This window comes from Heterodontus francisci, chromosome 37 (genome assembly GCF_036365525.1).
Source record: "Heterodontus francisci isolate sHetFra1 chromosome 37, sHetFra1.hap1, whole genome shotgun sequence".
NCBI lineage: Eukaryota > Metazoa > Chordata > Chondrichthyes > Heterodontiformes > Heterodontidae > Heterodontus > Heterodontus francisci.
In genome coordinates, this window is record NC_090407.1 from 6,942,086 (window position 1) to 6,969,549 (window position 27,464).

The 27,464-nt window shown below is 43.5% G+C and overlaps 1 protein-coding gene across 8 annotated transcripts in view; it reads right to left on the reverse strand.

Annotated features, from left to right (window-relative positions):
- pik3cd (phosphatidylinositol-4,5-bisphosphate 3-kinase, catalytic subunit delta) overlaps positions 1-27,464 on the reverse strand; it is a 214,981-nt gene that overhangs the window by 39,196 nt on the left and 148,321 nt on the right. For all 8 annotated transcript variants that reach the window (XM_068016969.1, XM_068016966.1, XM_068016968.1 and 5 more), the window contains 2 exons: positions 18,858-18,947; positions 4,763-4,984 (listed from right to left, as the gene is read on the reverse strand). In XM_068016969.1, coding sequence (XP_067873070.1) covers positions 4,763-4,984; positions 18,858-18,947 — 312 coding nt within the window. The remainder of the gene's footprint in view (positions 1-4,762; positions 4,985-18,857; positions 18,948-27,464) is intronic.

Consider the following 27,464-nt stretch of genomic DNA (forward strand, 5'->3'; position numbering starts at 1 on the left):
CCTGGTCATTATCAATTTGATGTTTGTGGTAGCTTGCTGTGCGCAAATTGGTTGCCATGTTTCCTACATTACAGCAATGACTAGACTTCATTGGCTGTAAAGAGCTTTAGGACAATCTGTCTTTATTTCTATTTATTTATTACCCATTACCAGTTGCCCTGAGAAGGTGGTGTTAGACCCCCTTCATGAACTATTGTAGCTGTTTAAAACAACAGAATGACTTGACCGGCCCCTTCAGAGGGCAGTTAGAGTCGATCACAATACACCTCCTCAGTAGTGTACTGAAATATCAGCCTGGATTGTATGGTCTGATCCTGGAGAACAGTTCAAAGATTCAGTTGGACTTTTGCAGAAGTGATCTTTTATTTAGTGTTTATAATTAGGTTAGATTGAGAATTCTGTACAGGTAAAAAAAAACATATGAATTCAACACCTGAAAACTCTCATGCATGTTTTGCGATATAACTTTATCAACTGCGCTTGAGCATTCAATAAACTTGATGCAGATTACAATGGTTAATTTTTCAACATGATCATCTCCTGTTAATTACACAGAGCTCCCTGATGATTGGGTGCCATGATACCTGTCTCAGGCAGAAAGTTGCATAAAGTGAGTTGATGCAGTGGACTCGGAAGCAACTTAACCCGTTCATCAGGCCACCCACACTTTTCCACTTAGACCTCTAGAGGGTTTGGATCTGAACAGAAACCTTCTCTCTGCACAGTGACTATCAGCTGTTAATGAAGCACTGAGTTCATTTGCTCTTTTTATTTTGTCCCTAATCTTTTTATCGCCTCTTTTGTTTTAAAAACAAAAGTGCCACAATGATGTGCAGCACTGGTCAAGCAGCCAAGAAACTCTGCAGCTTTGTTCCAGTTAGTAGAAACTATGTTAGATTGTTGACGGGTGATTTGTTTGTTCACTGCCAGTGAGAAAATCTCTCCAATTCTGCCCTTACTCTTCCCTCTCCCCTAGTGACAACTGAAACTTGGTATCTGAAAGATAATCCCAGCACAGCTGAGCAGAAAATAACTGCAGTTCACAATCTTGACCACTATCTTAGTTTGCATGCAAAATACTGGACGGGGGTGCAGCTGAACTAAGTGTTAAACAACACATGCACACACACAGTTTATCGAGAGCTGCTACTTCCCCATTCTTTTTACCCGTCCACAACAGACTTCTCAGAAATTCATGACCTGGCAGCAGCGAGAAGTTATTCAGAGATTTCTATTTGGAAAAACAGTTTCAAGCAGATGGTTATAATCAGGGAGTTAGCATTACACAGGCTGTAGTAAAACATTGGTTTTCATATAAAACCAGTATGACTAAATGGGTGTGATCAGTTTGTGCTGGCCATCTGACTGATGATCCCATTCAGCAGCATTGCCAGCACTGTATAGTCTTGTGTGAATACATATGGATGGATGGATGGATGTATACGTATAAACACAAGGTTGTCAGGTCCTGGCAGCATCTTGTGCCCCCAAGCTGGTGAAGAGCACATCATCTCATCTGATCTTGCTGGCAGGGGGCATTATGTATCAACATTAAAAAGACCTGAAGGACTTGCACTTATTAGCACCTTTCACAACCACTCAGCGTCCCAATGAAGTACTTTTGAAGAGTAGTCAGTTGCAATGTAGGAAATGCAGCATTTCCTACAGCAAGCTCCCACAAACAGCGAAATGATAATGACCAGATAGTCTGTTTTTGTGATGCTGATTGAGATATAAATATTGGACAGGACACCGGGAATAACACCCCTACTCTTCCTTGAATTGGTGCCGTGGGATCTTTTACGTCCATCTGAGAGCCTCGGTATAATGTCTCATCCGAAAGCTGGCACCTCTGACAGTGTAGCACTCCTTCAGTACTGCACTGGAGAGCTAGCCTGGATTTTGTGTTCAAGTCCTGGAGTGGGAGCCATGGCTCAGCGGGTAGCACACTGGCTTCTGAGTCCGAAGGTTGTGGGTTCAAGCCAAGTCCTGGAAAGCCACATAAAAATACAAGCCAGAATCTTGCAGACAATTGGGAGTCCAGGTTTTTGAGTTTTTAACTATATCTTAGTGACATTTCTACTATAACATGACTTTTTATGTTACCACAAACTTCACAGTTAACACAGTATTCTCATACAAACTACATAGAGGTTTGGTCAGGCCCACCTCTTAGACAATGTCAACTGCTGGCCAATTTGAGAGAGTTGGGCCCTTGCTGGTAAACTGTATATACACCACAATCTGATACCAGCTGTCAAAGTTGTGTATTAAGCATCATCTATAGCCAGATATCAAACAACTCCAATGCTGGATAAGATATTATTATTTTTGATAACAATTAAATCAGGTACCTAATAAAAATTCATAAAATACAGCAAAGCAGACCAAAAGTTTGAGAGCTAGAAAATTTAGGTTCCTGCCTTACATCTCGAATGGAAACAATGTCAATACCTGGGAGGTACAAGACGTTTACAAAGCAAACATCATTATATAAATGTTCTTTCCCAAAACGTGAAAAGTAGGGTAGCACAAAGGCCTGCTACCCGACTCGAACCCGAAAGGACCCGACCACATGTGTCGGGTTCGGGTTGGGTCGCACTTCCGGGTCAGGCATTCAGGCTCGGGTCGGGTCGGGTCGGACACATTCTATCACCAGCTCAGGTAAGTGACTTTAATGTTAATTACATTTTTGGACTTTAAAGGTGGTTTTGTTACAGTTATTTTAAGCTTGTGCAGGTAAGGAACAAAGTGAAAAACAGAAGGTAAGTTAACTGATGGTCGGGTAGGGTGCAGGAAAAAATGGAAGGACTCGGGCTGGGTTGGGCTTGGGGTCGGATGGGGTTCTGTTGGGCTCAGGTCAGGTCTCATTTGCAGACCCGAACAGGCCTTTATGGTAGTAAGACTTTCATCTGCTGCTGAAACCCTCATCCATGTCTTTGTTATCTCTAGAATTGCCTATTTCAATGCACTCCTGGCTGGCCTCCCACATTCTACCCTCTGTAAACTTGAGATCAATCAAAACTCTGATGTCTGTGTCCGAACTCCCACCAGGTCGCATTCACCCATCACCTCTTTGTTCACTGACCTACACTGGCTCCCGGTCAAGCAACACCTCAATTTTAAAAGTGTCACCCTCGTTTTCAAATCCCTCCACGGCCTCGCTCCTCCCTATCTGTTACTTCCTCCAGCCCCACAACTCTCCAAGATATCTGCTCTCCTCGAATTCTGACCTCTCGGGCACCCCTGATTTTAACCGCTCCAACATTGGTGACCGTATCTTCAGCTGCCTAGGCCCTAAGCTCTGGATTTCCCTCGCTAAACCTCTCCAAATCTCTACATCACTCTCCTCTTTTAGGACACTCCTTGAAACCTACCTCTTTGACCAAGCTTTTGGTCATTGAACCTAATGTCTTATGTGACCGAGAGTCAAATTTTGTTTGATAACACTCCTGTGAAGTGCCTTAGGATGCTTTACTACGGTAAAGGAACTATATAAACACAAGTTGTTGTTGTTCAAGTACCCAACCTTCAATTCTGTCTCAGCTTTGACCACAATTAACAGGTTGGTTTGAAAATGTTCAGTAATACTGGGCAAAAGTACATCTCATGCATTCCCTACAGTTTTTCAGTCATCTGAAATATATATTTGCATATGTATCTGATTCATTGTTAACGTATTTTCATGAACTCTTGCTCACAAAGCACAGTTAGATTTGAATGTGCCATCATACAGTTCTCACGGTACAGTTACACAGACTGAGTCTGCTCTTGTCCTTTTAGAGCATTGCTCATTTATTTATCTTCACACGACTTTACAATGCTGTGCTTGCCAACACTTTGACTTGTATCTCTGCACCAAAACTGAAGTTTAAAAAAAGAACCTGAACTTATATTTTAGAGTTGGCACTTTTGTCGGAGTTGAGTTTCTGCTCGCTGTCCGCGTAACAACGTCTGATACATGACGAATCGCTGTGCTACAGAGTGTACAGTGCTGGAGTCTTCAAAACCTCCTTCAGGTTATGTTCAAACTGCAGTGAAAATAACATATTTGCAGCTAGCTGCAGCAATCTATTGAGGAGAGACTGGGTCTGCGAGGGGAATTTTAACTTGACTGGAAAACTATCAACTGCTTGATTGACTTCAATGGGGAAAAAAGAATTGGTCGGGGGTGGGGTGGGGGGGGGGGGGGGGTTATAAATCACGCTGTCAATCCATTAGTCCCTTCCCCACCGTTAGTGCAGACCTTCCATAATGCCCTGAACAAATTATCAAGTGAACTCGCACACTGACTTTGTTAAAGCCCTTTTCAAGATGAATTAAACACAAATCTAAGGAGCTCTGGGGGGCAGATGGTTGAACTCTTGGAGCCCAGGTATCATTCTGGTAAATCCTCTGGTAAATTATAGGCACACAGGAAAGCTTTAGGTAGACTGAATTCCTATTGAAAATAAAGTGGTACAAAGTGCTCTGGAAAATCTGCTCAAATTTGCCATGTTTGTTGACTGTTGCAATAACATCCGTCGGAAATAGCAACTCAGTACGTACATGAAGATTTCTTCCCCTAATCCTCTGACACAACATTGACTCTATTGCCAAGTGTAGCACCAAATGTGGGTCACAAACTTAAACTTACCTGAAGGTTACTTAGTAAATGGATCACTCAATCTGAGTAATGCATATACAATCTACTAAATACAAAATGAATATTGTATTGATTATTGCAGAAATCGGAGCCAGCCGAAGCAAATGCAAAACTTACCGCTTTCTTGGATTTCTTCTTGGTGGACCGAGCCTTTTTGGCCTTTTCAATCACAGCGTACAAAGCAAAACAGAGTCGTGTCATACGTGGAAGGTCGCAGAAGTTGATGTCAAACTCCAAATTCTGGTTCCACAGAGGCTCAGAGCACACATTAACTTCGTGACTAGAGACTGTCTTGCACAGCATCTCACTCCCGTGAAACAAGCCAGCTTGAACAACGAGCTGGGATGGAAGGAGGAACAAAACATACATGATGGTTAATCATACAAGTGACAAATGGTCATAGTTACATCTACAAGGAAACTTTTTTTTGAAGTGTGGTCACTGTTGTAATATAGGAAATGCAGCAGCCAATTTGCACACAGCAAGCTCCCACAAAGAGCAATGTGATAATGACCAGATAATCTGTTTTAATAATATTGATTGAGGGATAAGTATTGGCTGGGTCACTGGGAATAACTCCCCTGCTCTCCTTCGAAATAGTGCCATGGGATCTTTTATGCCCACTTGAGAGAGCAGACGCGGTCTGGGTTTAACATCTCAGCTGCAAGATGGCATCTCCGGCAATTCAGCACTCCCTCAGTACTACAGTGGAGTGTCAGCCTTGATTTTTATGCTCAGGACTCTGGAGTGCGACTTGAACCCAGAACTTTCTGACTCTTAAGGCGAGGGCTGGATACACAAAGCTTCAATGAATGACCTCTTGCTGTTAAGATCACCTCCAACCCTTGTGATTTTAGTGTTTTTTAAAGCTACGTAAATATGCCAACTTTTAAATATTTCTCTAAAAAAAAACTAGCTCCACATTTTTTAAATGCGGTACTTTTGAATTTTCTCCCATGGTTTGAAGGTGCCGACTCACTTTGGTAAAGCCCCACGAGCAGTACCAACAGCCCTCAGTGCCTTACCCCACTGACCATTCATCACATGCAAGCCTGGGCAGTGCAGGTTATTCAGCTACCATCTGGAAACCATCATAGCTGAGTCATAACCGGTCCTCACTCAACCCCCACACGCATGCACGATCCAACAGGAGTCATTGGAGAGCAACCAGAGGCAGGAGCCCTGGCTGATTGCTCCTCTAGACTGATGCCAGTTGCATTTCCAGCTGGGCTGAAATCAGCCAACTTGATGCAGACTAGCGATTGACCATTGGGTCTTTGCTTGTAGCTCATGAAGCAATGTGTATGCAGATCCATTAATAAGATGTCTTTAATTGTTTCGACAAGTAAAAACACCCTCAAAACAAAAGTAACTCACTCATTCAAATTCCTACAAAATTATCCTCTGGGGTGGAGCTTCTTTCATTACTTGCAAGCCCATTAATTTTGCTACATCATTTTGCATGCCAATTTGGTTGAGTTGCAGAAATGTGTGCAACCACAAACCATTTCTCTTAAGTGACGTTTTCTATACGCATATTCAAATAAGTCATAGATTAGTGACATAAAAATAAACTTGTTTTATTTCCTCAGTGCTACAATCTCATTCCCATCATCTTCGCCTTGAAATGCTTACCATCAATTCATGGATTTGTTTTATTTGAATGGGTCAAGTGCTGAATTAATCTTCCAACTTAGAACCAAAAAATAATGCAACTACCTAAGAATGCATAAAAACAAAAGGCCAGAAGCTGTTGCTCTAGGATGAAGTTCTTTGAAGAACACTGGTGATGTTGATACTTGGTGTCAAAGACTTTTAGAGGGTCGACAGTAATGATTCAATTGCCAACACTTGGTGGCAGGAGTGAAATACCAATAGTAGAAAAGATTACATCTACAAACCACACAAAGATCAACAGATTAAATAAGAATTATTGCCATCATTTGATAAGCTAGCCTTACTCATTTTGAAATATCCGGGAAAACAAAGTGTCCTGTTTTTCAAGCCTGCATCATCTCCGTAGATACCAGATCACATTAAATCAACATTTCAGTATTAAAGGCACAGTATCATTCTATGCGTGGCTTCAATAGTGGCAAACAGCTTCCAATGACAACAAAAAGTATTTATATAGCATCTTAAACATAAGAAAATGTCTCAAGGCACTTCACAGAGTATCATAAAGCAAAATCATACACCGAGCCACATAACAGATATGAGGGCAGATGAAAGAAAGAAAGAAAGACACGTTTAAATAGTGCCTTTCACAATCACTGGACATCTCAAAGTGCTTTACAGCCAATGAAGTACTTTTGAAGTGTAGTCACTGTTGTAATGTAGGAAATGCAGCAGCCAATTTGCACACAGCAAGCTCCCACATACAGTAATGTGATAATGACCAGATCATCTGTTTTTTGTGATTGATGGATAAATATTGGCCAGGAGAGCCGGGAGAACTCCCCTGCTCTTCGTCAAAATAGTGCCATGGGATGCTTCACGTCCACCTGAGAGGAGAGACAGGGCCTCAGTTTAACCTCTCATCCAAAAGATGGCATATCCAACAGGGCAGCACTCACTCAGTATGGCACGTGAGTGTCAGCATTGACTTTTGTGCTGAAGACCCAGAGTGGGACTTGGACACAGAACCTTCTGACTTAGAGGCAAGAATGTGATCAACTGAGCCACAGATGACATATGATGGCCTAAAGCTTGGTCAAAGAGGTAGGGTATAAGGAGCTTCCTAAAATCAGGAAAGAGAGGTGGAGCGGCAGAGAGGCGGAGATGTTTAGGGAGGAGGTTCTACAGCTTAGTGCCAGGGCAGCTGCAGACACGGCCACCAATGGTGGAGCAATTAAAATTAGGGTTGCTCAAGAGGCCAGAATTAGATGATGCAGATATCTCGGAGGGCTGTAGGAGATTACAGAGATAAGGAGATAGGTTAGTGCCATTAGCTATCACCACAGCGACGGCATGGGGTAAAAGTGGAGGCGAAGTTGCTCAAATGCACTTTGTTAACTGAGAGGAAGGATGTGGGTTTTTGCCCACGATCACACATGGGAAACTCTTATCTCGTCTTTGACATTGTGACAACGTGCTAAGCAAAGGTCAGGACATTTGCCCCAAAATTGGGGGGGTGGATGGGGGTGGAGCATTAACCTGCTCTAATATACTACTAGCAGATGCATGTGGATTACTCAGTTGCTCTCTCTGTGGAAATGAGTGCGGTAGAGGAAGGTCAAATGGGAAGGTGAAGAAAATCATGAACACTATTAAAAGTGGTTGCGTGATCAAAGTCACAAATCTAGTTTGATTGGGGCTATTTCTTTGTTCTCTTTGATAGCTGAAATTGGACACACCGTTTTGAAACAAGAATTTCTGATCTGGAATGCTGAATTCACAATTCATGACGCACGACCTTTAAAAAGATCAGCTCAACGACAACATGTTTAAGCTACTGAAAAGCAGCTTAAAGTTCAAAAACGAGTCTTCGGAAAACAAGCTTGAAAGCTCAATGAATATGTTTATTGTTTCAAAGAAATGCTACTTCTTAAAAAAAAATAAAAAGAGCCTCACAACTTGAGGTCTAATCTACAAAAGTTATTTTTTATTTATCTGAGATGTGTGAACCAAAATGACCTCAAAATAGTTGCCCCTATATTCAGTCCATGTGATGAAACAATGTTGGTACAAGATTCTGACAATTTCTTTCAATTACCTTTCTTTTCGTTGTTAAGGGAACGGAACATTTCAGGCCCCAGTATCAGGTCGGGTACAGGACACCCTCTAACAGGCCCCACCCTCAGAAGTGCAAGCCACATCGTATCAATGGAACACCTATCCGTTTCCCACAGCAACCTGGTACAAAATTAGGAGCAGTTCTGTGCTGCAAGACTGTAACCATCACTAACTAGATTGAGACTGCCCAAGCCCATTTCATGTAGAATCGCTCTAGGCAGCAAATGGAGGAGAATTCTGCCTTGATGAGATTTAAAGCCAAGTCTGAGAGATGAAAGACCACTAAAATAAAAGCAAAATACTGCGGATGCTGGAAATCTGAAATAAAAATAAGAAATGCTGGAATCACTCAGCAGGTCTGGCAGCATCTGTGGAAAGAGAAGCAGAGTTAACGTTTCGGGTCAGTGACCCTTCTTCGGAACTCAAAGACCACAATGCCTGAGGCGAAAAAATATGGGAAGTGCAAGTCTACAAATACTCGGTAAATCAAGAATATCCACTTTACATATGTGCAAATGCATCATGCAGAGGAAGATCGTTTTTTTCAGCCGGCACAGACACGATGGGCCAAATGGCCTCTTTCTGTGCCTTAAACTTTCTATAGTTCTAAGAAAAGAACACAATATTGTGCAATAGGATTCTCTTAGGGTTCACTACGTGCTACTAGAGATGTAAACTAGAGTAGAAGGGATCAATGCACATTTTGTTGTTAGTTTTGTTAATCACTTTATACTGTTCAATGCAAGATATATATTTACACCTTAAAGCTAAGCGCATAAGTGTGAGGGTGATTATGTTGAAGCAATTCATGATAGACACGTTATTCTGTCACACTGCAGACAGGGGTTCTTTCGAGGTTGGAGCTGAAACTTTTCGTAGGGATTGGGAGCAAGTCTTCACACAAAAAATGACTGACATTGGGAATGATGTTCCAGTATGGTCCTGGAAGCAAAAACTCTGGAGTTGTTCACGAGGCGAGATTATCAAATGCATTGATGGCTTGTGAGTCTTTGGAAGGGATAAATTGAGAGTTTTAAGGGAAGGATAAGCTAGATGGACAAGAGACATTTTACTGTTTCAATCTTTTGATGCTCACATTGGGTAGCCAAAATTGACATGTTCCATTTCTGAGCATTGACCTTCTTCATCTTGATCAGCAAGCAGAAAATAAAAACAGAAATAAGTGCTCGGTGTACTCATGATCAAATAGCTTGCCCACGCAGGATGAATGACTAATTGAGTACAAGTCCAAGAGGATGGTCAATGTCACAGAAACAACATCTCAGCAATTACCAACTTCAGAAGAGACAAAGCAGCTGCGCTTGATCGGCACCCCATCCACCACCTTCAACATTCACTCCCTTCATGACCAGTGCATAGTGACAGCAGTGTTTACCATCTACAACTCGCCAAGGTTTCTTCGACAACACCTTCCAATCCCATGACCTCTACCAACTAGAAGGACAAGGGCACCAGATACATGGGAACATCACCGCCTGCAAGTTCCCCTCCAAGTCACACAACATCTTGACTTGGAACTATATCGCCGTTCCTTCACTGTCACTGGGTCAAAATCCTGGAACTCCCTTCCTAACAGCACTGTGGGTGTACCTACCCCAAATGGACTGCAGCGGTTCAAGAAGGCAGCACACCACTACTTTCTCAAGCGCGATCAGGGATGGGCAATAAATGCTGGCCTGGCCAGCGATGCTCACATCCCATGAATGAATAATAAAAAAAAGGACAGGATATTCAGTCATTTCATTGAACAGCAGGAGTCTATGTGAACTGCTCGAGGCCTCTCTGCTCTCAAAACATACTACAACCTATTTCAAGTTACGCAGTTAATCATTTTTACAGTCTGATATATTTTTGCATCTTCCTCCACAAAATTCTGATGTACAAGACAATTCCCACAGTAGACAAAGAGATGAGTGAGGACAAGACTCGGTCAAGTTTCAAGCGACAACTCTTTGAAGTTTTTGGAAAGCAAAGAATTACAAAAAAATGAGTTTTTTTTTTAAAAGCTCCAATACCAAAAACATTCAAATACAACCAGGAAATGCTGGAAATATACAGCAGGTCAGTTTATTTGCAAAGAGAGAAGACAGGTTAAGATTTGGGCTGAACCCTTCGTCAGAATGTTCCAGTGGAAACGGGGATAAATATTTAGCCGAGTTTTCTCTGATATGCCTACTGTCATTTTTCTTTTTAAATAATTAAACATACTGGTATACACAAGGATTGACATTATGGCCGGGAATTTACAGCCCCCAAACGAGTGGCTGGTGGTGGGGGGGGAGGCCTAAAATTGAATGGGAGGTGGAGGGGACATTCCCGCCCCTGCTGCAATTTTACGCAGGTGGTGGTGGCAAGAAATGGCCTGCCCACCTCAGGCCAATTAGCTGGCACTTAAGGGCAGTGCTTCCTCCTGCCATTGCGGGTATTTTACCCTCGGCGGCTGGATGGCAGAAGCCTCAAGAACACTGCCTGGTAAAACAAGGTGGCCTTCTTGTGGGCTGGGGGCGGGGAGGGGGTGCCCACCTGATCAGGCATCCTGTGCCCCATGGAGGACCGCCCCCGAAGCCCCAACTGCCGCCGACCCCCCCCCCCCCACCTTGCCACGCTGGGGCCTGGTCGATTGTCCCCGACGAGGCCCGAAAAACACCTGGGGCCATCCTTCACCCTGCTTGCGATGGCTGGTGTAGTCCCAGCAGTGGCCACTGCTCCCGATGGCACTGCAGGGACTGGAGCTGCCAGTCTGCTGATTGGCCGGCAGCTCCATTAGGCGGGACTTCCTGCCTCAAGGCAGGAAACGAGAAATCCAGGTCTGGCTCCCCAGCCCCAGCAGAGGCAGGCTCACCAATGACTTTTCGGCTGGTGGGCGGGGCCTCCTGCCCAATGAAAAATTACGCTAAGGTTTCCAAAAAGTTTTAGGTAAAAAAAAACGATAATCTAATTTCAGCAATAACAATTATTTGACTGCTTATGTGCATACATGGCCATCTCATATGAGGAACAGAAAGATTTATGGCATAGAAGGAGCCCATTCAGCGCATTATGTCCGTCCAGCAGAACAGCCTAATCCCACCTTCCAGCTCTTGGTCCACAGTCCTATAGCTTACAGCACCTCACATTCATAGCCAAATGTGTATTTTCCAAATGCAATGAGGGTTTCTACCTCTATCATCCTTTCAGGCAGTGAGTTCCAGACCCCCATCACCCTCGGGATAAAAAAGTTTCTCCTCAAGTCCCGTCTAATCGTTCCACACATAAAATTTATAGCCCCTACCTCTCTGCTGAGGGAAACAGGTCCTTCCTATCCACTCTATCTAGGCCCCATAATTTCATAGACCTCAGTTAAATCTCCCCTCAGCTGTTGCAAAGAAAACAAGCCTTGCCTACCCAACCTTTTCTCATAGCTAAAATTCTCCATTCCTGGCAACATTCTCATAGACCTGCTCTGTACCCTCTCTATATGAGAACCAAACCACACCACTGATTCCCCTGCCTACCAAACTGAGGCCTACATAATGATTTGCTCATTACCTCAAGCGTCATGAATATTGGTATCCAGTCTATCTGGTCCAGTTGACAGAAGTCACCTGGATCAAAGACCCAATGCTGCAGTGGCAATGATGGGACATAATGTGTCCCTCTGGTGGGCGTTAGCAGGAAATTAGAAGCAAGAGACAGACCGACAGAATTCCAGTGGCCAAACTCTAAGCCGCAGACGAAGAAAGGGAGAAAGAATCATTCATCTTATTCTCAAATGAGACTGATCATTCCTGGAAGTGTAATACACTCCAGCCAAAACAGAAAAAAGAGTAAAGTTATCCAGAAATCACAATCATATCAGGGAATTACATTCCTCCCTGAGCAAAGAAACAATATAAAGACAAGCGAAAGTTGCAAGAAAGTAACCAGAGTGCCAGTGTGTGAACTGCAGTGAGTGTGTTTTACAGGATTACAAAGCCCACTTTATTCCTTAACGTGAGGTAGGAGGAAGGGGTTGCTGCAGTTAAGCACTTCTCGGACATCATCTATTATATTTTTTAAATGATTGCGCATGGGGCTGAATTTTATGGGGCCCCCCCCGGGCAGGGTCAGAGGTGGGGGGTCACGTAGAATTGTGATTGGGAGGGGGGGGGGGGGGGGCTGCGGAGGGCCCCTCACCAAGTGATTTTGTTGGGAGCGGGATAGGTCGATGACTGGCAATTGAGGCCCCTAAACAGCCTATTAATGGCCACTTAAGGACCTCCTCCCCTGCCGCTGGGATTTAACCAGTGGTGCAGGTGGGGGGGGTGGTGGCCTCCATCATGTGGGGTGATCATCAAATACAAAAAACCCTCCCTGCGGGCTTGAGGGGGGGGCCCTCTTCTGTGGGCAATCTGTGGCCCATGGAGGACCCTCGCCAGGAAAAACTCTACTTCCTTGGACCACCCTCCCCCTGCACTATACACCCACCCACCCTTGCCAAGGCCTTCCCGACTGGCCCCAGCGACCCCACCTCACCTAACTCTGGTCCAGGATCCCAGCGCCGGCCACTTGAGTGGTGGAACGACGCAAGATCGTGCTGGGGGTCTTGGAAAGGTCGAGGCGGGGGAAAGGTCGAGGCGGGGGAAACCTCGCCTTTTTGACCTGGCGCCGGGAGCCCCGCCAATGCCACAAAATCCAGCCCCAGTGTTCACCTGTCGTGCCCCACTTCTCAAAGGTGTCACTCGTGAAAACTGTAACATTGCATGTTGTCCCAACCTATTGTGTCACACTGTGGGCTTAGCTGTTACATCGCCAAATATCTGATTGACTAAATATGTTAGACAGCAGGTACCAAAAAGAACAAGCAAGCAGCAAAAAAAAAAACAGAGCAACTAAATCATTCGACTGTTTTATTGAAAGCTACCAATCCTGAACCGGCAAGTAACAATTTTGAACTTAAAAAAAAATAACCAGAAGCAACCAATCAAATTGCTCCAAAAGTTTACTTGAGCTGCCATCTTAAATTCCGCCCCCCTCGCCCAGCTTATAACTGATTGTAGTTATAACCTCAGAAACCTATAAACATTAAATTATTTTTTTTAAGTGATATTGAAAAATCCCCACCAAACTTTCTCAGGAATCAATTCTTGTGCTAGGAGCCCACTGCTCAATTTGGAGAATTGACATGAATCTTGGGCTTTAGTTTTGCTGACACTTGGTTCATGCTAATTGCAGGAAGCCCGTGTCCTCTTTATTTTGGATCCAGAATGCAGATTTAGCATCCTCCCCTTTGGAGTCTAGTGAACACTACCACACATTGCAGTGGAGGAGGTTGGGAGGGACGGGGCAGGGTGTGCGATGAATCACACAACAGTTTGATAACTTGCAGCAAGAATCAACCATTCACACAGCATGTCATGATTTGCAGTTTGCAAGTATTGCCCTCCCTCAACTGTCAAATGAAAAAGCCAAAAGTCTGTAAGGTGAATTTTAAAAAAAATCAAGATAAACTATGTTGTAAATAATTATGTACACGGCTTGCTTGTGCAATTTACATATATTAAAGCATCCATTTGCTTATTTACTTCTGCACAGACAGAGTTCTCCCACTCCCCTGTTCAATTCCCAATCCTCTCTCTTCAAATACTACCCTGGTTTGGCCTTTACGCCAAATGTGCAGACCTGGGCTTAGGTGACTGGAGAATTTAGCTTCCCCTGTACTCTTACTATTTCTAATTGGAAATTGAACACATTAAAACAATCTTACACCAGTTTACTGTTCAAACAAATTCTACAGGGACATCATCCTGATATAGCTGAGGGGGAAACGGGTGACGTTGGGAGATGCAGAGTCTTGAATGACAGCGAACGTCTCCCACCCACCCGAAACGGTTATTCACTCACCTGTCCAATGAGATGCCTTTTGATCTACCCACTCGCTCACCCAGCAAAAAGAGATCCTAGTCTGTCCATTTGCTCTGAATACATCCCGCCTGACCTTTGGTGAGTCCCATACTGCCAGCTCCCTCTCACCAGTCTCCCTTGCCCCAGTGTCTTCAGCCCCACTTGTTCACCCCACCTGCTCAGACCAAGGGTATTGTCAGGCCCACTGCTGTGTTGACTCCTGGTTGGAATACCCTTTGAGCACCTTGTTCAAGAGCCCATACTTCACGTGTCAGCCTTGACATTATGGTCTACCCCAAATGAGCCTGATCTTGCCCTCAACAGGCATCCACATACGTGCAGTTACAGCAATCTAAAGCAAGAACCCTGAATGATTACCTTCCTCCTTGAGTTGCCGAGGCCAACTGTACACACAAAACAGCAACTAAACCCCCAGGGTTCACACTCGATTGATTGCAACAAAATGAAAGTGGCATGTATAGATGGCAAGTAAGGACTATATCCTCCACACCCATATTGCCATCCAATGGTTGTGATCAAGGATCAAACATATATGACAGGCCTTTTCAGTGAGGTAAGATTCTGCTACCTGTGGCAGTGAAACCTGGAGGCTGGGGGAAGGGCAGTGGTGAATAGGGAGGAAAACCAAAAAAAAGTCCAGCAGGTTGAGTACTCCTATGCTGTCCATTTTCCAAATTTTGCATCCAAGAGACTGTTTCCAAGATGACCTGGAGGAGAAAGTTTCCCCAGCAAGCTTAACTTTCATTCCAGTCATTTTGGCATGCCGCCACACATTCCTTAAATACATTCCTTAACCCTCCCACCCACTTCCTTTGTAGAAAATCCCACTCAGTTTAGGAGCCAAGCTTGCTCCACAGGCTTCCCAGCAGAATGACCACCGAATGAAGGGACAGTGCACTTCAGGAACAGGATGTCCGTTCTTCATGATTTCATGGAGCTACAGTGAGCAATGTTGCAGGGCTTCCTGATTTCATGAGAGCTGGTCATGTAATGTGACCAGAAAACACAGCGGCTACAGTGCAACTCAGTGTTGGAAAAAGCTGCGTCAATCATTTACATTGATAAAGACGGTACCCGTTTAAAATTGTGAGAAACTTGTATATAATCCCCGTGTTTTGGAAGACATTTAATGCTTGTTATTTTAGTCATTTAGTTAAACTGGTTTCTTTTAAATAAAAACGGTACCTTACATCTTGCACAGGCTCATTTGGGGGTGAGAACATATAAACCCTGTCGATCTTAGTGAATTGACAAGCCTGTGCATTAAAACTATTTATAATTTTGCAAATGATGGTGATCTTTCCCCTGGATTCTTTCACCAATGGTGCTGTGTATTGGGGAACTCAATTCTTGGTCCCCACCTCCCCCATTGTCCACCCCACCACCTGATTCCTTGAAGAAAAAAAACAGCAAAAGCGAGGGAAAGTACCAAGTGTGCATTAATGGCTGGAGTAGAGCAAGTGGTGAATCCACGTCGTCCGACTCAGACCAGTAAAGCAGGAATCTTGTTGGGAGGTCAGGCGTAACATGATGATGGGAAAGGGCGAGTTCGATATTTTGTGCAAGCATGGTGCTGTCGGTATGTACCGCAAATCTTAGAGCAATTTTTGTGGTGTTACTGTGGAAGAGACTTTCCCTGTTAATGTTGGCGTGCAAAACATAAAATGCCCAAATTTCCTTTGCACAGGGAGGACTGCATGTGTGCGAACACATCCTGCCTAATTTCCCTTTGCACCTTCTGCTCAGGGACGTTTCATGCCCAAATATTAATTTCGAAAATCTGTCCCAATATATTTTGGAATATTCTGCACAAAAAGTCCACAACCGGGTTTTCTAAATGAATAATTTCTACATTTTAAAAAACTACCACCATAGTTATGGAAGACATAGACAAGATACCCTTAGAGGAGAGAGGATTAAATATTGATGGAGAAAAACTAACAGACTTATGCTTTGCAGATAATGTTGCACTGATTGCTTAATCTGTTGAAGACTTGGTAGTACAAATAAATAACTTAAATAAAGAGAGTAAAAATATTGGACTGAAAATGCGCAAAGGAAAAGAAGTATATGATGACCTTTAAGACAGAAGATACCATACAAACTGAAGACCAAGAAACTGAAAAAGTGACCGAATACAAAAATCTGGGCCAAACATTTAAGATGGTGGATTGTACAAATGAAAAGGTACTGAGTAGGATTAGGGCAGGATGGAGTTGTTTCAGGAGATACAGAAATATTCAGTGTGATAAGTAAATACCACTGGCATTAAGGAGGAGGGTGTATGATCAGTGCGTGCGACTGACCATGATATATGGGGCAGAATCATGGCCAACTACAAAATATATAGAACAAAACTGTGTCCAGCTCAGAGAGCAATGAAAAGACAAAGGTTACACATCTCCGTTCATGACAAAATCAGGTGTAATGCAATATGCCAGAAAACTGGAGTTAAGGATGTCATTCAGAAGATAAAAGGAGCCAAATGGAGATGGGCTGGGGATGTTGCTTGAAGAAATGATAACAGCTGTACAAAAAGGCTAATGGAGTAGCAGCCAAGAACAGGAAAAAGAAGAAGGGGGAGACCAAGACAATGGAGAGATGACATAATATCAAACCTAGGAACCACAAGGGCGAGAACAGCAAGGGTGAGAGATAAATGGAAAAGGCTCAAGGAGGGCTACGTACCACAGTGCACTTTCCTACACTTCTTTTTATTACCAAACTAACAAGATTTGCATCTAGCTAGAGATTGTCTATTTTATACAATCCTTCCCAGTATAAATTATAAACAGTCCTGGATTGAAATAGGGTCGCCTGCCCTCTCAATTAACCTGGATTCTCAAGGGATGTGGCTAGGCCAGCATTTATTGCCCATCCCTAATTGCCCTTGAGAAGGTGGTGGTGAGCTGCCTTCTTGAACCGCTGCAGTCCATGTGGGGTAGGTACACCCACAGTGCTGTTAGGAAGGGAGTTCCAGATTTTTGACCCAGGAATTGTTCTCCAGAACACTGCTGCGAGTGAACGCAAGAAACATTGTGGCATTCAAACATAATTATTTGGGTTTTTTTCATTTTCTTTGAACATTTTTGCTTATTAGTCATAAAATATTGGAGACAGAGAGTCAAGAATTATCCAATTGGATTACAGTGGGCTGAATTTTCCCGGTGCTGCCGAGATGGGTTTGGAGAGGAGACCAGGAGCTAAATTGGAAAATAGTGTCTTAGACAGGCTCCCCAACGCATTCCTGCATCCAGGCAACTTTTCCATAGGCGGGGTCAACGCAGCAGAGGTGACCCACCCAGCAGCAGCAGGTAGCCAATCAGGTCCAATAATGGGCCAACTGGGAGAAAGGTGATCTTCCCGATGCCGACGGGGTCCCCACTGATGGCGGAGCTGGGCAGGTAACTGAAGGTGACCTCTCAGTGGCAGGCCATGAGGCTATCGATACCTCGTCTCAATCACCCCAGCACAGGACCTCTGGGATGCAATAGCCATCCCATGGAGGGGCTCTCCTGTCACAATGATGGTGTGACAGCTGTGGCCAGGTGTCATTTTTAATTTTTCACAATGCTGCAAAGAGTGCCTCCATTTTGAGGAAACCTCACAGTCTCCTGCCTGCCTCACGATGGCCAATTCTCCCTGTGGGGTTGCCGGCCGGGCATCGCTGTGGGCTCTCTGATTGGCCCTCCCCACTTCCCTGGTCTGCCCGCCATCTTCAATTATACAGGGCTCCCCGAGGCAGCTTCTTAATTTGCCGCCTCCGAGAAGATGGCGACTGACGTCCCGCCACAGCCACTTCCGGGTTCCTGATCCAGAATTAAGGCTGATGTCGGGATCACTACCCAACCAGGAAAATTCAGCCAAAAGAGTCTGTTCCTTTTCCAGTTGGGGTGGGAAGGTGGTGCACCTTGAAGACGGACATGTCAGGTGACCAACGGCGAAAGCGTAGGGGCGGGGACATTGGATGCAGGAGGTCGTGTGATAAAACCTTCAGGAATGCGTCCAGAGTTGGCAGCTCTAACTATTGTGTCCACACTGACGAGTCACCATTCTTTCAGCTCTTCATTGAAAAATAAGTTGTTTTGCTCTGGCAGTGTTCACCTTTCTTTGGGGTCAAATTACAAGATTTTTTTTTCACAAAAACTCCCAAAATGCTTTGATTTTTGAAAAACAACACCTGACAGTTAGCTATATCTCTTTCAGATCTTTGAAAAACATCATGCAATGACAAACCAATTTCTTGCAAAATGGGACATGAGTGGCTGAAACCCCCCCCCGCCCCCTTTCACTCATGCAAGACTAAACTTCCCCTTACTGCTGACAACCACAAAAAGATAGAAATATTACTACCGAGAAAACATGGTTCTAAGAAGAAAAAGCTTGCTTCAGGAGGTCTAACCCCCAAACCTCTACACTTCCTGTGCTTTCATCTGAATTTTGCAAACTAGGTTACAACACAAATGTGGATTTGTGGTTCAGGTCATATGACCAGTAATCTATGTATATTAATCATTTAACACAGTAAACAACTACGCAAATTCATAAAATCGGGGAAAAAAGTAGCACCAACCTTCATTCCCTCATCTGCGTTCACTTTGCTCCCAGAAATTAAACCAATTGTAAAGGGCTTTTCCAAGTTCCAGAGACTAATGCCAGATTGCTGAAATAAGAAAGGAAATGGGACATCAACTTACACGCACATTTGCCAAGGTGCCAACTGTTAAATTTTGGTGAGCAGAATCGGCAAGTTGGACTGCCAACTCACAGATAACAGAACTGTGAATTTGTTATTTTTGGAACACATTCACCATACACTTTCTCCAGGCTCATTGAAAATAAGAGACATGATGGCTCTTTATGTTGTCTCCATCAACTCGATAGAAACCACTCTACTTGTTAATTATATATTAATTGGCTGTTTAATTGTATTTGAGGTGGGATTGGGGGGCTCACCTGTGCTTATATATATAGGAGCAGGCTGAAACTGTGGTTGTTTCATTGGAGATTCATGATTTGCAATGTGTGTTTCTGCAAATAAAATCTTCTAAGTGTATAAAATCTAGGTTCCTGTGTTCTATCCTTCACCACCTGGCTACAATGGACAAATTAGGCACAAGGATCTGCTGAGCAGTACTTTTCCAACGATACTGGTTCTCGCATCCCAGGGACACAGACTGCTTGTGGCTCTGCTCACAACTTGTCTTTGTCGGAGTTCTAATGCACCAATATTTGGCCAATCCCAGCTGGCTGTCATTTTTTTTTTTAATACAGTGTTTGGGTACAAAGATCACCATCATCTAGGAAGTCTGCCAGTTCCTGTTCCATATAATGACAGCAGCCCTCTGACACCCAGCCACCATCAGAGCGTCTGGGACACAGCAAGTGGCCAGCCGGCTTCTGTCTGACTGCAAATGTCGATTATATATTCGTAAGTAGAAATAGGAACAGATTATTATTTAAATTATTAAATTAGATCATGGCCAATCTGTATCTTAACTCCATAGCCTTGGTTCTGTAACCCTTAGTATCCTTGTCTAATAACATTTCACTAGCAGGTCATGCTTAAAAACAAAAGGGCAGAAGAAAAAGGAGAGAAAAATAACTGCAGATGCTGGAAATACAGAGCAAGTCATTCTGTATAGAGAAAAGACAGGTTAAGATTTTGGACATGTGCCCTTCATCAGAACAGAAACTAAAGATTAAAAAAGAACCTTCCTTAATAGGGTTGGAAAGAAAGAGTGAGAAGGAATAACAGACCTTCCGAAAGGAAGATATTGAGTAAAATGACCTACAAATGTCTCAGCAGAAAAGTGGGAAACTATTCCTTTCAAAGATCACCTCAGTGAGACAGTGAGGATATTGAAAGGACAAAAGAGTGTCCACATAGATTCGTTAATTACAAGAGACAGTGAAGGCCCAAATATGGGAAAATCGCAGGAAGAAAGAGAAAACACAACAGCTTTAGATGTAGAAATAAAAACACAAAATGTTGGAAGCACAAACTGACAAAGTATAAACTATCAGAAACACCTTATTGAGGAGGGATCAATGGCATAATTGAAAGTACTTTTTTATCCACCCCCTATCATAGTATCACATTTGCATTTTTTTGCAAATTTTATTTAAATCACAAGGTGTAACATTGCTTTTCATTTGTTGAAATCACATCAATTTTTTTCTACCAACATTTAACATATTGAAACGAATGCTATTCATTTGAAGAACAAAAAAATTCTTGTTGCCACTGAAAAAGACTCTGGTAACTGAGGGCTCCTCTGACAAATTTCATGTGAATTGGTAACTGGATTGCTTTTGCATCTGGAAGCATGCACTGAACACATTATAATACATTCAAATAAAAAGATGAACAATGCAACATTTGTAATAAACTGTAAAACGGCATACTTTTACTGCATCAGATGCCTGTTAAGCAGGGTTTGAAGCTACATTTTTGACAAATAAGCAAGTTGCTCCCAATTTTAAAATGTTAAAAATTTGGTCTATATTTTCTGTTGTGCCAAATTTAAAAAAAAAACTTTTAAAGTCATAGACCCCTCTTCCTCTCTCAGGGTGAAATTCAGAAATACGTCTCACCTAGGCAGGTGTTTTGCACATCTGCGAAGGTTTAATTTCACCCTTGCGCGTTTGAAAGAATTTAATCATTCCTTTATGGATTTGTTAAACCTATTGCACAGAGGAAAATAATGATTACTTTCCCCTTTTTGGAAAGAATCCAAGCCCATAATAATAGAAACAGCTATGGTTAGAAATATAGATTGACAGATCTAGGACATGCTGCCTTTTTATCTTCTCAGCTGGGGAACATGTGTGAAAATACAAAAATAAAAGCACACGTCAAGACAAGGATATCCCCAATAGTCTTTACAACTAACATTGTGACAGGTGCTCAGTTTTCCTCAACTATGTTGCTTCAAATGAGTTTTTGCCACCTTGATAAAATTTCCTATATCAGCACTGCAATTGTTGGGTACCTCGCATCAAATTTCTTGTCCTTATTAGTTGTTCCTCATTGGTTAAGTTCCTGTATTTTTCTCCTTTCTACTTGGTTGCTTTACTCTTTTATATTACACAAAACCTTTCTGGCAATTCACAATGAAGCAAATTTTTAAATAAGCAAAATTGATTACACCATCCAAGTCGAGACTTAGTGGCATGTCTTTGGAATAGTGTTGCCTTCATTTGAATTCTGATCAATGAATTCTCCTAGGAATTAAATGGCAGTAAGTTCCTTAAAGCTTACAAAAGGTTTGGATATTTGATACTGGTGCTCTAAATTATGAATGGTTTTGATAGTTTACTGTTTTCAATAGCAGCAGTGACTAGAGGGCCTAAAGTCTGCTGGGAACACAACAAAGCTCGGCTGTTGGAGCTGCTTGTAGTTTCACAGCATTCAGCGTGAAGATATCACATGCTGTGTACTCAGTGACCTTCCAGATAGATTTTTTTTTATTCATTCGTGGGATGTGGGCATCACTGGCAAGGCCAGCATTTATTGCCCATCTCTAATTGCCCTTCAGAAAGTGGTGGTGAGCATGTGATACATTCCCTGTGAACCAGCGGAAAGGAGGGACTTTCAGTTGTTGGCTGAACTGAGCTGAACTTGATTGGCTTCACTAACGCAGCATTTATACTTGGTCTGTTCACTTGTGCCAGGTTCGCTGCGAAGGTGCAGGGGAATCCCAGCAGCTTGCAAAGTATTAATAGCATACAGGCCGAGCACCTGTACTTTACATGGACGGTCAGTGTTTTGGACCGTGTCTGTCCGCTCATATTTGCAGATGGAAAGCAATCGCTATTTAAACACCATTACCAACTGTGCTGACCTCTGCCTTTTGGTGGCTGTAATTGTGGCCTGCAGCGGAGGCTGTTCAGTGCAGCTGGCATAGGGGGGGTTTAGGAGGAGGTTAGTGGTGAGGCTTTGAGTGCGGGTGGATGTCAAGTTTGGGGTTGGAATATGAATGTGTGGGTAGCAAGACATAGCAGCTTTATTTACAAAATGAAAATTAAATTCCAATAGTGTTCTGGATAGCAGGCTCCAGAGTGGATTACAAACAGACAGCTGTAGAGCAGGACATGTACTTTTAAAATTGAGTCCAAGGCTTGTGGCAGAGGCCCGAAAGTCTTTACATCAGCCACAAATGGAGTTGCACGTTGCTGCAGGTAATTTTAAAATTACAGAATGACACAGCACGGAAGACGTTACAGGTGATTGACCAAAGAATCAGAGGCAACATGAGGGAACTTTTTTTGTTAAAAAAAACTCAGCGAGTTGTGATCTCGAATGCACTGCCCGAAATAGTTTAACAGTAACTTTCAAATGGGAATCGGATGAATACTTGAAGGAAAAACATGTACAGAACCATGGGGCAAGAGTGGGATTAACTGGCGAGCTCTTCCACAGAGCTAGCACAGGCACAAGGGGCCAAATGGCCTCTTTCACGCTGTGTCATTCTGTGATTTTAAGGTTACCTACAGCAACATGCAACTCCATTTGTGGCTGAAGCAAAGACATTTGGGCACAGAGGTCAGCACCACAGCCTCACAGCTCCAGGGACCCGGGTTCAATTCTGGATACTGCCTGTGCGGAGTTTGCAAGTTCTCCCTGTGTCCGTGTGGGTTTTAGCTGGGTGCTCCGGTTTCCTCCCACTGCCAAAGACTTGCAGGTGATAGGTAAATTGGCCATTATAAATTGCCCCTAGTGTCGGTAGGTGTTAGGGAATATGGGATTACTGTAGAGTTAATATAAATGTGTGGTTCTTGGTCGGCACAGACTCGGTGGGCCAAAGGGCCTGTTTCAGTGCTGTATCTCGAAATAAAAAATAAAAATAAAATAAAAATAAGCCTTGGACTCAATTGTAAAAGTACATGTCCTGCTCTACAGCTGACTGTTTGTAATCCACTCTGGAGCCTGCTAATGCCTCAACATTATTGGAATTTAATTTTCATTTTGTAAATAAAGTTACCATGTCTTGCTACCCACACATTCATATTCCAAACCCAAACCTGGCATCCACCCGCACTCAGAGCCTCACCACTAACCTCCTCCTAAACCACCCCCCGCCACTATGCAAGCTACACTGACCGACCTCCGCTGCAGGCCACAATTAGAGCCACAGGAGATCCACCAAAAGGGGAAGGTCAGCACAGTTGGTTATGGTGTTTAAATAGCGATTGCTTTCCATCTGCAAATATGAGCGGACAGACACAGGGTCCAAAACACTGACCGTCCATGTAAAGTACAGGTGCTCGGCCTGTATGCTATTAATTCTTTGCAAGCTGCTGGGATTCCCCTGCACCTTCGCAGCGAATCTGGCACAAGTGAACAGACCAAGTATAAATGCTGCGTCAGTGAAGCCAATCAAGTTCAGCCCAGTTCGGCCAACAACCAAAACTCCCTCCTCTCTGCTGGTTCACAAGACGTGCATCACATGCTCACCACCACCTTCTCAAGGGCAAATAGGGATGGGCAATAAATGCTGGCCTTGCCAGCGACGCCCACATCCCATGAAGGAATATTTTTAAAAAGCTGCTGTTTCCAATCTATCTGGAAGGTCACTGAGTACACAGCATGTGATATCTTCACTCTGAATGTTGTGAAACTACAAGCAGCTCCAACAGCCGAGCTTTGTTGTGTTCCCAGCAGACTTCAGGTCTGTGCATAATAGTAATATTGTAGTGCTGCATTTTAAAAGATAACAAAGAAAGAACAAAGGAAGTGGCTTTAAAGCACATGTCTCTGAACTGGCAAAAGATCAAATCTGAATTGTTCTATCCTTGCTTCCTGAAGCTTGTTTGTGCCCTAAGCTACTCTCACACACACCAGCAGAGAAGAGCAGAGTGCAGGAAGGGGGGAAAGAAATGTCTCTGGCAAAGATTCAATAGTAAACCACTGACCAAAAGATTCCAGACAGCTACACCATCTTTTTCCGTGCATTAAAATTATTTATCTACTCCATGGTGTAGTTCACTATAGGAAGGATGTGATTGCACTGGAGAGGGTGCAGAGGAGATTCACTAGAATGTTGCCTGGGCTGGAGCATTTCAGCTACGAAGAAAGACTGGATAGGCTAGGATTTTCCTAAGATCAGAGAAGGCTGAGGGGGGACCTGATTGAGGTACACAAAATTATGAGGGGCATAGATAGGAAGAAACTTTTTTCCCTTAGCGGAGGTGTCAATAACCAGGGGGCATAGATTTAAGGTAAGGGGCAGGAGGTTTAGAGGGGATTTGAGGAAAGATTTTTTCACCCAGAGAGTGGTTGGAATCTGGAACACACTGCCTGAAGGGGTGGTAGAGGCAGGAACCCTCACAACATTTAAGAAGTATTTAGATGAGCACTTGAAACACCATAGCATACAAAACTACGGGCCAAAGTGCTGGAAAATGGGATTAGAATAGATAGGTGCTTGATGGCCGGCATAAACATGATGGGCCGAAGGGCCTGTTTCTGTGCTGTATAACTCTAGTTCCTTTCCGCCGATCTATTCTGCCAAATTTTCTTCCCACCCATCTTCCTCTCCTGAAGGGACTGACTCCTCGCTGGGACAAGCACCACAGGCACCAGTCGCTCTCCATACCATGCCCATTTGGCCAATGTTCGCTAACAAGTTCGGACGTTGAGGGATTCAGTTTTGAGGACCATTACAGCCAAGCCGAGTTATTTCCTCAAATGACATCCACAAATGTAAGTGTCAATCGTAATTGGGAAAGGCAACAAACCCCATTCCCCTGCTGACGTTAGCCTCCATATGGGCATTAATGACAATTTCAGTAACCCTGTGCCTAGACCAAGCTGATAGGTTAACTCAGCACAGACAAGGGATTGAATTGCACAACATCTTTTACTTTAAAGAAAACTGTTGACAGCATTTTGGTAAGGATGGTCCAGCCGGAAGCATGACAGAAAACGAAGACACGGCATCAAGTTTAATGGGGGGCGGGGGGTGGGTGCGGTAGCTTCAACACAGCCTCCAGTCAAAGGACAGATTGATGGGAATTAAAGAATGTGCTAAGTCTATTGTCACTAGAATCAATGTTCTTTTTACCTCTTTCAAGACAGAACTATCAATAGGAATAACAAATGACACTATCTGCAAGATAAGTTGAGGCATCAAGTGTAAATTATATTCATAGAAATACCTAGTCAGTTTACATTTACTATATTCAAGCATTCTTGCAAAGAAAATTTGTTTCTATCGTCGTATTTCTGATTAGCATCTCGAACACTATTAACCACACAGTATATTGAAAGTACTTACCGGTGTCTATTTTTAACTTTGAATGTTAGAATACTACAGGATTTCTGTATCATGTGTTGGTGCAACGTTGCTTTTAAAATTGTAAAGTCCCTAAAGCATTGAGGTGTACTTTGAACTCCAAGTGACTGTGGTCACTTCAACAACTTATTTCCTGCAATTTTGGCTTGTTTACCACAGGGCAACCTTTCTCACGTTCTCCAAGATCATTCAAAACTTTTCAACTCTACAATCTAATCTTTTTTTTCTCCTTTTTGCAGCTTGCTTCTATATTTCCTACTTAAGCAACATATTTGGGGCATTTTAAATATCTGAACTTACATCTCCATAAGTAATTCAAGAAAAGGTAAAAATGGAAATTCTAAGCAAATGTCTAACAATAAAGGATCACAGCAATCAAAAACACACTTGGCTCTGCTGGATTGATATTTGTTTGCTTTAGTGCAGAAATGTTTGCTCAGTTTGAATGAGCTAAATTTATCCTGTTTAAACAATTACAGCAATATTGAACAGACGTCTACAAGCTATAGAAAATGGTGCAGAAATTCTAGGGCAAATAGCATTCATCAAAATTCTGAGGTCTCTGGGCAATGAGTAAGTGGAAAGCGAAGGGATATAGGAAGAGGCTGGGTAAATGTAGTTAAGACTATTTACTGAGCTGGAGGGACAAGATTCTAAACATAACGCACCATGATAACAACCGGGTGAAAATTATACTTGGTGAAATGCCTCATCAGTAACCCGATGACTTATTTTTATGTGCAATCCATAATCAGACTGGATTTTAAAATTATCCCAGTATCCCAGATGTTAAAGTAATTCTGTTGATAGCACTGGTACCCAGGGAGACTTTAATGTGGCTCACGTACGAGTACAGGTCAAACACCTAGTGTTGTCACACTGCTGGTCGTTCATTTGCTCTTCGTAGACTGCAGCATTTGTCCACGTGCTGAGGTTCTATCTGTCCCCGGTGTTGCGAAGGATGGGCCTGGTCACATTGCCGCGGAACGCTCCATGCAGTTGGGCCGTGCCGTACCACCTATCCTTCGTGGAGCAGTTTCTGCGGAAAAACACCTTTGACCACCGGTCCATCAGGCAGTGGTCTGCACGGAATGTCCTCAAGGCCCTACGGGAAAAGGAGACGATGGATCCTGTCGGATGGTTCCCCGAGCAGACCGTCAAAGTCATTTGGCGGAATGCCTCATCACCAGAACTTTCAAACAAGCACCAAGACGTAGCTTGGCTGGTGGTGAGAAGGGCCCTCCCCGTCAGATCCTTCATGCACACCCGAAGTCTCGCCCCCTCTGCACAGTGCCCCAGCGTTGGCTGTGGTGGGGAAGAGACGGTCGCCCACCTCCTCCTGGAATGTGTCTTCGCAAAGCAGGTGTGGAAAGAGATGCAGTGGTTTTTGTCGAGGTTCATCCCAAGCAGCTCTGTAACACAGGAGTCTGTGCTCTACGGGCTGTTCCCAGGGACGCACACCGAGACAAACATCAACGGCTGCTGGAGGACTATCAATTCAGTGAAAGACGCCCTTTGGTCTACCCGAGACTTGTTGGTCTTACAGCGCAAAGAGTTGTCCACCACTGAATGTTGCAGACTGGCACATTCCAAGGTCCAGGACTACGTGCTGAGGGACGCACTAAAGCTTGGGGCAGCCGCAGCAAAGGCTCAATGGGGAAAGACCACAGTGTAAGGTCCCCCCACCAAGCTGAACTGAGGGACTGGATCCATGGGAAACCCCTCGAACTGTATCGGAGAAATTTTGTGTGTTGTAAATGTAAAAATGTATATGGCATGACAATGAAATGGAAGGGTTGTGAGGCAACACATGATTGTATAGAAGGTAACTGATCACCTTTGAACTGTCTGTATTCTTTGACTTGATGCTGTTTTAAACT